Raw genomic sequence first — 14,283 nt, 5'->3', positions numbered from 1 at the left:
TTTCATCCTGCAAAATCTCATTCATTGCTCCTTTTAAGTGAAAACCCAATGAGTTTCCCTAAGAATAGCCAGGCACCACGGAGAGAGCCACATTCAAGGACACACACTCCCTCTGTGGTGAGGAACCTTACCCCGCTGCCTTGCTTGATCCAGTAGCTCAACCACCAGGTGCTGAAGGCAGTGCTGCCCACATTCAGCATGAAAAGGACCATGATGACCAGAAAAGCCACCGGGCCCCCCGCAGCCTTGATGTAGACACCGTACACCGACCAGGGCACTGAGCCCTGCCCCTTTTCTTCCAGCTGCACGAGCTGCCCTAGGTAGGCGGGAAGGAAACAGGACATTAGCGGGGAAGGGAAGTCTGTTTTGTAGGAGGCCATGCGTTTGGTCTGGGCACCTGTAAGGGCCCCAAAGACCAACCAGCACACAGCAGTCACAGTGACAGCTCTGGAAGGTTGCGGGAGGCCATGTGGCCAATTAACTAACTGAGCTGTAAATAATTAGCCAGATAAACTGCAACCAACTAACTGGTGTTGACTGAGCTGTGAGCAATTAAGTTGTTTTCTATGCCACACTTGTTTCCCTATGCAGTGAGCTGTCAGATCACACAGTCAGTGGCAGTTTGCAGAACCTGCCCTGCTTCTGAGAGCCGCCAGATTGGCAAATCATTTTTGTTTTGCCTAAATTCATTCTACTCAATTTAACTGACTTAGTAAGTTTTCCTTTTAATAAGAGCTACTCCCTCGAGTAAGTCACCTATGCAGCAGCAGAACCAGCCTACAGAAGCATAGGGCTCTGGATTAGAATGACTTCCTCCTCCTCAGAGCATTCATTCTTTCATTCATTTAACATTTACTAAGCACCTACTACACAGCGGCCTGGAATCAGGCCCTGGAGGAGCAGTAAGGAGGCTTAAGACCATAATCTGGAGGCCAGGCAGGTCAACACGACGTGATAAAGTGTGCACAGAGCCGTGAGCAGGGGCAGGGGAACGTCATGGGGACACGTGTGCCCAACCCCTTGGGGGAGGTGTGGGAAGCGGGAGGCAGGTGCAGGGAGGACTTTCTGGGAAGCCTGTGCCGCCTCTCAGCAAGCCAGCCAACTGGGCACAGAGGCGACAGGCAGAGAAAACAGGGAGGCACAGAGGGAGGTCACTGCCAAATGCGGACTGACAGCCCTGCCACACACTCGAGAGAGGCATGAGGGAGACGTGGCTAGGTATGCAGGCTGGCCAGGGACAAGGGCGTCTCAGCTTCCTTCCACAGGTCATGTCTCAAGAGTCTGGGTCCCACATGTGTGGAGACCGGACTCCCCACCCTGCTGGGCCAGGTGGACTCAGGACGGCGGCACTACAGGTCCAGCTGTCTCTGTGCTGAGCAGCCTGTCTGTGCCTCCCCGCGCTCCCCACAAATATGAGCGCCGTGTGTGTGCCACACCAAGATAAAGGTAGAAAGCACTGCTCTGAGAACGGCAGGCTCCTGAGAGGCTCACTGCAGGAGCAAGCTGGCCGGCCTCCTGTTTGTAAGAGCCCTTCAGGAAGCCGCTGCCTCCTCATCACGGACAACATTTAATAACCCTGGAATATGCCATGCGTGCCTGGAGCACTTGGAGTTAGGAGCAGCTAGGTTAGTACCTACATAAAGAAAATAAATGCTCCCTAGTGACGTCCTGACTTATGCTGCTTGTGGCAGGAACTAACAGATATCGCGGCTTTCTGTGCAGTCTACTTTTTGGCTGCATCGATGAAGTATCTGAAATCATGCCTGAGTTCAAAATTCATACTTGTTTTCTTGAAAGAAAGAGGCAGAGAGTGATAAATCAGCACGTCATCTCCTAACACCAAATGTCTGCTGCAGTTATAAGGACAAGAATGTGGAAAGAGACCCATCCCTAAAGCAGTGGTAAACCCAGGGAAGTCCCAGGGTTCAACAGCGTGAGGGAGGAGGTAACCCAAGAACAAGAAAGCTTTAAGACAAGCTGTAATTTTTTCTTTTAAATTTAAAAGTGAACACGTGGCTTAAAATTCACAAAGATGAAACTGCCCACGTTAGTGCAGATAGTCAGATAACGGGTTTGAGAAACAAGATGGCTGAGCACAGCGGTGCACACCTGTAACCCCAGCCGCCTGGAAGGCTGAGGCATGAGGATCGCAAGTTTGAGCCAGCACCTGGGTACTTTAGCAAGACCTTGTCTCAAAATAAAAAATTTATTTTTATTTTTGTTGTCTTTTGGAGACAGGGTCTCCCTATGCAGTTCAGGCTGGCCTTGAGCTCACTTTGTAGCCCAGGCTGGTCTCGAACTCGCAATAATCCTTCTGAGTGCTGGGATTACAAGCGTGCGCCACCATGCCCAGCCAAAATAAAAATTTTAACAGGGCTGAAAAACAAAGCAAACAAAAAAAGCAACAGTAAGGGCCCTGGGGTAGGAAAAGCCAAGTTCGAAAAATCACCGGCTTTAACTCTTCTTGAGAGTTCTGCTGCACTACGGTCAGGACAGGGATGCCCCCCTGCCACAACACAGGGCTTCCGCGATGTGGCGCACTCAGAGCTGGCTGGGACTGGCTGGGACTGGCTGGGACTGGCTGGGACTGGCTGGGACTGGCTGGGACTGGCTGGCGCAGAGGTGAAAGGCAGGAACGGTGCAGCGTACCTCTCTCCACCATTCAGCGTTCCCTGGCCCGGGATGACTCAGCCATTCCCCACACCTGCCTACGCCTGACCCTACCCTGTACAGGAAGAGAAGCTGTAGAATCAAAGGTCATTCTCACACCCTCCCTGATAAGAATTCTGTTACTCAGCCAACACTGAGGCCAGTGCTCTGTAACACACAATGCTAGCACACGTCATGAATCATTCCACGTGGCATTGTTCCTGATACACTCCAGGGACAAATCTCAAGGTCTCTGAAAGGTCATTACCTTCCTCTGGCTTCACTGCTTTCTCCTTCTTCACTGATCCTGCTTTAGGACCCTTGTCTTGTGACTTCTTCTGTGAACCACTGGCTTCCTTTTTTGAGTTGATCTAATAAAAAGTGGTTTAAAAAAAAAGAGTCTCCAGTCATGACATAGTCATGCAGATGAATGTTCACATCATACACACGACAGAATCATCTATGGAGATACTACCATTGACAAGAGGTACATCCGACTTCTCAAAAGAGCCACCTTTACTCATTTTTTTCTACTTCCTCAACTCCTTCAATCTCTGAGACCTTGGTTCCTACCCTATCAAACTGACATCTGTCCCTAAAGTCATCTGAGGCCTAAATTCCAAACCCTGAAGACTTTACTCTGTTCTCCTCTTCTCCCAAGTGTGACAGCTGGAGTCCCTTCCACGCCTCCTGTCTCTGTCTGTCCTCCACATCGCTTCCTCAAATGCACACAGCGCATCCCTTTCCCCTGCCACCACAGGACAAAGCCAAACTCTTCTCGGCCGGGCTTTGCCAACCCTAGTTCTGCAAATTCCTCTTCTACTTCACTGCTTCCCACGGCTGCTGCCCTCTAGTCACACTGGTATGAAGACACCACTCCCTACCCCACACTGGAATTCCCCTTCGTGTACACCTGTCCGTGCTCGATTCTCCACTGGGAGCGCCCCCGCCCTCACCCCAAGCTCAGTCACTGTGGTCTCCATTCAGATGGATTCAAATCTTACATCTTTACCTTTCACGGGACAACTTACACTTCCGTAGAATAAGGAGCTACCCTGGGCACTCTGTTAGCACGCTGCCGTGTGCTGCATCTATCTGGTGTTAGTTACCTGGGAAAGGACAAAGCGAGGTCTTCCCCAGATCGCTGCCAGTCCCTTAAGGACAGAGGTGATAGCTGATGCAGGTGTACACCCCACACGGGGCCTACCAAGGAGAGCAGCCCAGAACAGGGCAGTGTGACCCAACACACATGCACCACGTTGAACCTGAGACAACTGAGACTATTTAATGCTCTCCTTGCCAACGTCCTGTTTTACCTATGTATATAAGAAATCCCCTTAAGGTAGGTCAGCACATTCAATTCTATCATATTTTCAGCCTCACGCCCCTGGTGGACTTTAAATTGATGTGAAAATTTGGAAGTATAAAACTTAGAGCTACATCTGGAACAAAAGATAGGGCCCTGAATTGTGTATTTATCGTAGCGCACAAATAAATGCACCATATAAAAGGGCTATTACTCTGTTGACCACTTACTAGAAGAAAAACAGTACATATTATTTAATGTAATCAATTCAACTTTGAAAGGCAGATACCACCATTTTTAAGATGAGGAAATTGGAAGTTAAGAGTACTAAAAGCATGATTCATCTACTATAACACACTGACTCAATATTCTTTCGTTCCTTGGGCATTTCCATATTTTAGCTTCTTGCTTTCTTGTTTTCCCCTCCACCTCTACAGTGATGGGGAAATAATCTGAGGAATCCAAAGTGTCCCGACAGCCACAGAGGGCCATGACGAAAGCTCAAGGTGGATCAAGGCGTCTCAGGGAAGTTTCTGATGATCCCAGCAAGGTGTGAGTTATGTAAGGGAGCCTAAAACACACTAGGCACAGCTAGTCTGTACTGCACCCAGGATGAAACCTCAAACACTGAGACAAGACTCCCCCAAAAAGGTCCCCCAAACTTCCTGCCTTCATCTCACTCTGATGTGAAAATGTCCAGGTAGCCAAAAAAGTTGTGTTTAGGTTTAGCCTAAGTTACCTTGGGACCCCAAGTGAGAGGACAGCTGACAAGGAGGAAGAAAGCCTCTTTGGCCAGCTCTAAGTATGTACACCCTTCTCTGTGCCATCCCTGGACCCCCAGGGAAGGTGTGAGGAGCTCTGGGGGTGCACTGAACGTGAGGCGCAGAGCACTGAGTTAAATCACCCTCACCAGCAAGCTGCTCAACTTTTTTGAGCTTCAGCTCCCTCCTCTGTAAAAATGGAAGATAATCATGTTTGACCACATAGCATCAACGAAAGGACTAAATGGGATAGTAGCTACAAAGCGCCTAATCCAATAACTAGAACACGCTAGGTAGTAAAGGTGGCCGAGTCAGCAACCAAGATGCCACGGATCACTTCCCGACGTACATGGCGCTGAACTTCCCTTCCCTGGCACCTCAGTCACTTATTAAGAAAGAACTTCACACCCCTTCCACCAAGGTTGATGGAATTTAGGAAACCAAGCTACGACCACAAAGCAGTACGTATCTTCCTGTTTATAAGTTCTCAGTGGCAGAAGAATCTGGCTCGCCACCCCCATCCTGCTCGCCTAGAGCAGAATCAGCACAGTGTACAATCACCAGAAAACAGGCCCCTGTCGGTCACACTCAGATGCTGTGCACAGCTGAGCTCTCCCATCACGCACTACAGCCACGCCTTCCCTGCATGGGAAGGAGGACACATCACACACGCGGCAGGCCTTACCTCAACGGGGGGTGTCTCTCCCAGCAACAGGTTATTAAAAATGGTGGCGTAATCCCCGTTTAAATTCATCAGCTCCTCATGAGTACCTCTTTCCGTGATACAGCCCTCCTTCATGAAGATCACTTCATCACAGTCAACGAGGTACTGGAGACAAAGGCAGGGTCAACACAGCACCACTGACACTGGTACAAATGCAGTCAAAACCCCAGACCTCGGTTCAGTGGGTCTCAACTGGAGGGGACTTGTATACCCCAGGGCCAGATGACAACACTGGAAACAATTTTAGTTATTAAAACTAGGAAATAAAAAAAAAAAAAAACTAGGGAAAGAGGTACTCCTGGCATCTAGAGCAGCATCTCCACCTCAACCAAGCACCATCAACCTGCTGGGCGCAGTGGCCCATGCCTGTAATCCCAGCACTCGGGAGGCTGAGGCAGGAGGATCGTTACGAGTTCGAGACAAGCCTGGGCTACAAAGTGAGCTCAAGGCCAGCCTGAACTGCATAACAAGACCCTGTCTCAAAAAGGCAAAAAAAAAAAAGAACCATCAGCCCCAAATGTCCACAGCGCAAGACTGAGAAGCTCTGCCTTAGTTTATTGTGCCTTGCACTATAGTTCAAAGAGCAGTGCCTCTGTTTTCAACATGAATCTGCTGGTGGAGCTACACAAGCTTTGCATTAAATTTCATATCACTTCAATTGCACTCAGAAGTACACAGAATTACAGATTTTCTGGGGCAGAGGGAAAGCGTGTTTAGATTGACAACCTAGATGGCAATGACCTTAAGTGGCTACAGTGGCTGCCTGTAAACTGAAAACCTGATTCCTGGAATCCCTAGTTGCCCCACAAAAACACTTGCACCAAGCCCACCTCCCTGCCTCGATCTCCCAGGCCACGGCGGGCAGCCTAGGGAAGTGTGCTCTGTACCTGTAACTGGTGGGTGACAAACAGAACTGTCTTGGACTTGAGCTGCTTCCGGATAGCACTGTTGAAGATGTGGTTGCCCACATGGGCATCTAAGGCACTGAGCGGGTCGTCCAGGATGTAGATGCTCCTGTCACTGTACAAGGCCCGGGCAAGGCTGATCCTCTGGCGCTGTCCACCGCTCAGGTTGGCTCCTCGCTCGCCAATCTACAGGACCCGAGAAGCACAGCAAAGCCTCTAGCTCGAGCCCAGAACGGTGCTCGGTGGACGCCCTCCTCACTTCTCCCCTCCTGTACTGAACTGGCCCCTTCCCTTGAACTCCCACCTTGGTGAACTGCCAGCTGCTACAGTTCTTGAGTATGGATCACGCCTCCATCCGGCCTTGCGCCCCTGCACACCTCCCTCCCATCCTCTCCCCACAGGGAAGGAAGAACTTCTCCAAACACAGAGCTGACCACAACTCACCCCTGCTTAGCACTCAAGAGCCCTGACAGACTCTCAACACCCCAACATCACACACAGCTCAGACCCTCCACCGCAACTCTCTAGCAGCTCTCAAGATCACTGTACAATTCTCCTTCCACACCCTGGAATCACAGCTATTTATAATTATGTGTAATTATGAACGCGCATGACAACATCATTCCTGCTCAGTTCTGGCACCCTCTGCTCTTGAAGCCCCTCAACCCCTTCTCCACTCACACCCCAAGCAGAGGGCTCTTTCCCATCACACCACTTCATGCCCGTCTGGGTGGGATTCTTGTCCCCTGAGCCGTAAGCCTCATTCACGAGGGTACAGACAGTCCTAGTCCTCTCCTTCACCAGTGCCAAGCAGCGGCCGCACCTGTTGCCAGCACAACAAGCACCTGGGAAACATCACTACACGGACAGATGAATCAATGGTCAAATGGTAACTGGCTGTTTTTTTTAAATCTTGTCTTTAAACAACGTTCGACTAATTCAGGTTTCCAGGCCCGGTGTGCACTGGAACTTCGGCGAGGCCTGTGAGAACAGACTGCTGAGCCCCACCCCAGCCTCAGAGCCCTAGGCCTGGGTGCAGCCTCGCAAGCCACCTTTCAAACAGTTCCAGGTGGGGCAACCCAGCCGCACCACGAATTAAGCCATTTGCCCAATCTGGCTTGAGGGATTTAGTTGAAATCAGCTGAATAAAACTGGCAGTCCCAGAGACCTCCAGGGCAGCTCACGGGAGATAAGCCTTAACACCACACAGCAGACCAGTCCCACGCAGTGGTGCAGGCAGAAGGCCAAGAAAGGCGGCTCTGTGCTAAGCGCTGCCTCTAGGGGAAGAGGCTCTCTGCAGACCATGTGAGGAAGGAGTGGACAAGACGAAGCCGATGGAAGCTCAACCACACCACACAAACCGTGTTTTTACAGTACAGTATCTAAAATGAGTAAAAAACATTAACTCCAAAACCACAATGGGATTTTGTTTAAAATTCACACATCATAGGAAATCCTGACATACTTAAAACAGGCAGCATTACCGTCCCTGCGCTAATGAACAGATGCATTCCTATCACAGACGTCCAACAAAAGCACACTCCCTGTGAACAAAGCCTTCTCCCCAGCACGGAGCTTGCATCCTAGGAGGGGCTCTGGCGCAGGCCTCCACCGCCCTCGGAGTCCTCCCTGCTAAACGCGCTGCCCGCCATGTAGGGGGCTGGAAGGCCAGTACCTCAGTCAGGTCGCTGTTGGGGAGGATGGCCAGGTCAGGCCTCAGGCAGCAGCTGTTCAGCACCGAGTTGTATCTGAAGGACACAAAGCCACAGGGTCAGGGACAGGGTGGGAGTGGAGCCTGCTGAAGGGCTGCCATGCATCTCGCGTGGCCAAGCTGGAAAGCAGGACAGAAACTAAACATTCCTTGCCTTTCCTCATCAAATTCCTTCCCGAAGAGGATGTTGTCTCTCAGAGTGGCATTGAGGATCCAGGCTTGCTGCGCCACGTAAGCGAAGGTTCCACTGATTGCAATGCTGCCCTCTAGAAGTGTCATCTAGGGAGACAGACACCACCCAATCATCACAGCCATCAGCCTAACCCAACAGACCTCCCATTTTCCACAACGAAGTCTCAAGTCCAGATCCCATCTTTTTTCCAAAGAAATTATAGCAGCAAAGAAAACCAGCGTTGCTTATGTGTGACAGGAGCTCGGCATTAACCACAACTTGGATGAACACACACTTCACTCAGGAGTCCACTGGCCTATTTTCCACTCTTTCTTCCCAACTGCCGTGTTCAGCTATGGGACGCACACGCGCGAGGGGCCTTTAAGAATCTCCCGGGGAGGGCACTGGAGCGGTTAACAGCAAGGGCCACCTCATCTACAGAATTCAGCCAGGACACTGACAATACCAGCTGCTTCTGCGAAATGAGGGCCAAGGGGAAGAAGCTCCAGGTTATCAACCTGCACTGCACGATATCCATACAGACACCCTCCCCTCCAGTGCTGAGGAGGAGCCACGTGCTCTGGAGTCTGCAGTCACAACTCCGTTGGCACGGTCTCTTTTGAAACCGACAACAGACATTTGTGTTGGGCTAGGGCTGCTGTGGCTCCGCAGCCCACGCAGTACTTGCCGGCGTGAGCCCGTCCTCTCAAACGCCATGGTGCACAGTATACACACAGCGTACCCACCACACACTGTGACATGGCAGCACCCAATCACCCAGACTGGGAAACACTTCAATGGGCGAGTCAAAGCCTCCAGAAAGCCCCGGGGCAGCACTGCCACTGAGGAGCTGAACCATGAAGAGGCAGGGCTGACCAGTACTACGGCCTCCCGGCCACAGAGAGGGCTGCAGGACTGATCCAGAAGCCCAGCGCCACCTGGTTTTGACCTACCACTGCCCAGTCAGCCCATGAAGAAGCAGCGTCTTGCTGGGTTTCTGAGTACCACTTAGAAACTGACCTTTTCCCAACCGCAGCCCTTGGGCTCCGTCTATCACTGGCCGGCAAATCTGACTGATTATCAGAAGTCACCCAGGAAGCTGTTGCTTTTTACAAAGACCATGGGTGGGCCCAAGGACTGGGGAGTGCACAGGCTGGAATGCTGCACTCCAGGAGCACCACGGCTCACCAAGTGCGGCTGATATCGAACAGGACAAGGAAATACTCACTAACCTGGAGGCGACAGAAACACCACCTCCCCCATCTGCTTCCTATTCTCAACATGGAAAAGCAATTCAGGGGACCTCGCTGTGAGGAACCAGTAATAATTCCACGTCTGTCCTCATTTTAACCATCCAAGGCAGGCTAGTTCAGCTTGGTTTAAAAGCATGCAGTACCTTGCTCTTTTGTGATCACTTGGCTTCGAAACACTGTAAAGACAACTTGTCTCAGTGGCCCTTGCCCCGTGCCTCACTCTCAGCGCTGAAATCATCGGCAGGACCCTCTGTGCACAGCTCCTCACTGCCCTGCGTACCTAGAGGCGCAGGCTCTGGGAACTCCTCGAGGGTGCAACTCTTTGGGGGTTAGGCTGAAAGCCAAGTGCAGCTGTGCTCATGGATCAAAGCCTCCCAGTCCACGTCAGCCCTCTGGTACAGCGGGGGTGTTTGTCCGTTTCTTATCTCTGCCTCTGTCCAAAACTATCTGGCACATCGAGGGCACTCAATAAATACAAGGAAGCTGGGCACAGTGGTGCAAGTCCTTGCACATGGGAGGCTGAGGCCGCAGAACCACAAGTGAGCCCAATCTTAGCATGACTCTGTCTCCAAACAAGATCCTTTTTTTTAAAAGGCAGGGGATGTAGCTCAGTGTGAAGACCCTGGACTCTGCCCGATACAGGCTGGGGGTCGGGGGGAAGGGAGAGTAAGGAACACATAGCGCCGGCTGGGGCATCAGTCAGTCACTCATCTGATGGGCACTGCACCCTTGCACACAAGAGACTGTCAAGGGTGGAAATGGGGCCTGGCACAGACCAAGGTTCCTTTGTCTCTACCTCTCATGATTCTCTGCAGCAAACGAGTTCGATTTTCCGGAGATATTTGCTATGCAGAGTCCTGACGGAAAAGCAGAAAATGCCAAGGTCCGTACCCAAAACCTTACCTGGCCTAAAATGGCTGAAATAAGTGAGGTTTTTCCACTTCCCACACTGCCACAGATTCCAACCAGTTTACCCTGGACAAAGCACACATAGATAGGAAGGTTGTTAGGGTACTACCCATCACTCGCCTTAAGCACCTACCATTTCTTTGAGGAAAAATATATTAACTTTGGTCCATCAATATGGGAACTGTCATCCTCGAGACCCAACAGTCCATTTACCTCTATTTCCTCCGCTGCCTGTCTCCTCGGCTTCTGTGGGACATGCTGAGGTGACAGGGATGGAGGGCCCTTGGGAAAATATACACTACGGTATCCTACAATGACTTTTAGAAAGGCTTTGCCTCTTTCCAACTTTGCTGGTAATCATTTTTATTTTGTTTTTTGAGACAGGGTCTCACTATGTAGCCCAGGCTGGCCTTGAACTTGTAGCTAGCCTCCTGCTTCAGCCTCCAGAGTGCTGGAATTATAGATGTGGGCCACCATACCTGGCAATGGTAATCACAGTTTTTATTCATTTGTTTTTATTGTTTTGTAGAAGAAAAGGCTTCTTGAAAATTATTTTATTGTGATATTTACCCAGAGTTTATATATTACTGTGAACAAAAACTGCATGCACTGTTACACGTATTTTGGCAAAATATTTCAAAAAATGTGAGGCACATTTTTGCGATCAATCCCAAATAAAAATGGAAAACAAAGCCTATGATTAACCGAATACAGGCATCCCTTGGTATCCATGGGAGACTGCTTCCAGGACCCCAAGGATAACAAAATATGTGGGTACTCAAATCCTTTATATAAACGAGCACAGTATTTGTATATAGCCTGCATATATCCTTCAGTACTCTGTAAGTTGGCTCTAGGTAGCTCATAATACCTAACACAATGTAAATGCTATGTGAAGCCCTGTTTACATACTGTTTAGGGAATAATGGCAAGAAAAAAGTCTGACACACTCCGTATAGATTCGATTTTCCCCAGATATTTTCTATCTGTGATTGACTGAAACACGGGAATGCAGGGATCACGCGGTACGGGGGGCTGACGATACCGTCCAGGAAGACAACGACCTCAATAGGTGGTGCTGAAAATCCACAGGGAAAGACATGAGTTTCAAAGGCTCCCGTGGGCCCACGGCCCCGGGGACAGGAGGAAGAAAGGTGGTGTGGAAGGAGTGTGGGCTCTGGAGGCAGATGGGAGGCCTAGTTGAGCCAGTGAGCTGCAGAGTTATAACATCAGAAGTAATTACTGCAGCTCACATGGCAGCCAGAAACTGACTCAGGGAAAAAGCCTGGAAGATCCACTTGAATGCTTCATTTCCTTGTTTGTGAAATGAGCATCTCATGAGATCCGTTGTTATTAATTCTGTCATTAAATGCTTAAATATTCCTTTTGGACTCAGAGCTGGCCCAATCTGCCCTTGGGATCCAAATCGCTCCTTGCCAGAGCCAATGCTCTTCTCTGCTAGAAGGCTGCCCACTCGTGCCAGGCCGGACAGGGGTGGGTGGAGGCGGCTGGGGCGCACGGCTCACCTCTTGCACTTCCAGGTCAATGTTGTACAGCGTCCTCTGCAGCCGGAGGCTCCCCAGGTGGATGTGCTTGCCGTCTTCCTCCTCGGGACTGGGCCGCTCATCACTGTCCAGGAGGAGGTGGCCCTTCTGCTCTGCCAGCACCGCCTGATGCTCAGTGCGCTGCAGCTGCCTCACCTTCTCTTTCTTGCCCCTGGCAGCCCTCTTGTCTTTTTTCATTTTGGGGGTCAGCTTAGGCGAGTTCTGGATACTGGAGTGGGAGGAGTCCCATGCCAAGGTGGCATTTTTCATCTCTATCTTGATGTGAGGACTGGCTGGTTTGTTCTTTATCATGTGAACCTCTTCCATTAGAAACAAACTCTGATAGGAGTTGTGAGAGAGGTGCAAAGATGAGACACTGGATCAAGACCAGGGAGACAAGCCTAGGGCGTACACTCACGTAGCAAAACACATCAGCTATACAGTGGAAGGAAGCTGAAGGGCAAAAGGTAGCTCATTAGTGTAGCCCTGCTTTGGGCCCGTCAAGGGGTCTCGGGAACAACCTGAGCAGGTACGGGGGCCTTGACCACCGACCCACCAACCCACCCTCTCCCCTACGTTACAGGCTAAGCTGCCGCCAGCCTAATGCGGACGGTAGGACATTAAACCCACTGGTATGCAGCTCCCTGCTTTTGCTCATGAGTTCCCGAGTAGCACACCAATCCCCTATGCAAAGCATCTCCACCCTTTTCCCCCTCCAGACCGCTCCCATAGAACCCCAACCTGCCTGTCTCCACTCCCCCAGGCCTTGGCACCTGACAGAGAGGTTGAACTGAGACCATCTGCAGGTTTACATAGCAAAGGTTAGAAAAGAAGGTCTATCGACTATTGCGTACATTTCCTGGCCATGAACATCTCCTGTCTTCAAAACTCTGCCTTGGGATTTGTGATAATTCAGACAGAGGAATGGCTGAGTGGAGAGAAAGGGTTCTTCCCTGAGAAACACTGTTGGTGGGGAGAACAACTCCTCCTGCTTATTCCCTAGATTCCCGAGTTAAGCTAAAGGGAGGGAAAATGGACTGTTTTAAAGAGAAAAGCACCTCTGAAATTAGATCTGAGACACTGATATTAAACCACAGCCGATGACTTTCCTGCAAGACTTGGACTCTTTCTGACCACCCCCTCTGGTACCAATAATCTCTATAGATCACTATGTTACTGGGATTCCCAGAATAATTTTTTTTTTTGTACCTGGAATCGAACTCAGGACCTTCTGCTTACCAGGCAAGCACTATGCCACTATCCCTGGCCCCCAGAACGATTTAAAAAAAAAAAAATATTTTAAATAAAATATTATACAGTGTTAAAAAACCTTTACTGAAAAGATTTTCAGGGCCCAGACTCCTTGCTTAGTTATTGAGACTCCCTAACTAGCCCGAACTTAGTGGGTACTAGTAAATGTAATGTATGACCCCATTCCCGTTCTCTTGGATCCTACACCTCTGTGCTTGCTCTTATCCTCCCTGAAGTGACTACATGTTTTCTTCACTCCTAACCCCCAATCTTCCCAGAAGTACCATCTTTCTAAATTTCCTAGATAATTCTTACTCTTGATCAACATAGGTTTAGCCCTTACTTTCTGAAAACAGCTGTTGGTCTCACCCGTTCAGAAGCTTTCTGAGAGACTGAACTAAGGAAAGATGAACATTTTACCTCTTTCACAGAGCAAAACCACAAGCTGACAATTTCCATAATTTCTCTCCCCTTGAGTTTTTAAAAGTATGGAGCTCACGTGGGCCTCCATGAACTACTCAGGAAATACTGGTGTTGACTGGTTTGACAGTCCTCTCCCATTTCTTCCCATTCCCCAGGAGGATCTCAGCCTCCAGCCCCCCAGCCATGACACACTGAGGCAGAAAAGGGCCTCATCACACTTGATTCATAACTGCTTGGGTTTGAACCTGCCAGGCTCACAAAATCTTAAGAGGTACACAAACCTCAACTTCACCATGGGACACTGGTCATAAAAACACTACTTTTGTTCACCAGAAGAATCAAATCAGAAAGTATCCCTTGAACAGCAGAGGGCAGTATTCACAGGGTTGCCACATACAATACAAGATACCCAGTTAAATTTGGATTCCAGAAAGTAATAAGTAATTTTTCAGTATAAGTTTGCCCTCTGCAGTATTCAACAGGGCATCCTGTTTTTATTTTGCAAAAATTAGCTACTTTACACTGGTAACAATCTGCCCAGAAAAGCCAAAAGGTGGCTTTTTACTGCCTTTCTACAAATTATCACTCTCCTAGAAATTTGGTATCTCTCTTTCTGTCTTTTATCCATGTCACCAGATAGGAAGCGACAAGCTGTATAAGATGCACTTCCAGGGT

The 14,283-nt window shown here is 49.7% G+C and overlaps 1 protein-coding gene across 2 annotated transcripts in view; it reads right to left on the bottom strand.

The window, feature by feature from the left end:
* Abcc5 (ATP-binding cassette, sub-family C (CFTR/MRP), member 5) overlaps nt 1-14,283 on the bottom strand; it is a 74,813-nt gene that overhangs the window by 23,974 nt on the left and 36,556 nt on the right. For both annotated transcript variants that reach the window (XM_005383351.2, XM_005383352.2), the window contains exons 11-18: nt 11,917-12,273; nt 10,385-10,456; nt 8,211-8,335; nt 8,021-8,093; nt 6,328-6,531; nt 5,402-5,545; nt 2,918-3,020; nt 132-316 (exon numbers count right to left, since the gene is read on the bottom strand). In XM_005383351.2, coding sequence (XP_005383408.1) covers nt 132-316; nt 2,918-3,020; nt 5,402-5,545; nt 6,328-6,531; nt 8,021-8,093; nt 8,211-8,335; nt 10,385-10,456; nt 11,917-12,273 — 1,263 coding nt within the window. The remainder of the gene's footprint in view (nt 1-131; nt 317-2,917; nt 3,021-5,401; nt 5,546-6,327; nt 6,532-8,020; nt 8,094-8,210; nt 8,336-10,384; nt 10,457-11,916; nt 12,274-14,283) is intronic.

Source organism: Chinchilla lanigera, unplaced genomic scaffold, assembly GCF_000276665.1.
Source record: "Chinchilla lanigera isolate Chin_1 unplaced genomic scaffold, ChiLan1.0 scaffold00019, whole genome shotgun sequence".
NCBI classification, from domain to species: Eukaryota; Metazoa; Chordata; class Mammalia; order Rodentia; family Chinchillidae; genus Chinchilla; species Chinchilla lanigera.
The sequence above is the reverse complement of the archived record's forward strand: the minus strand, read 5'-3'. Positions and strand labels throughout refer to the sequence as shown.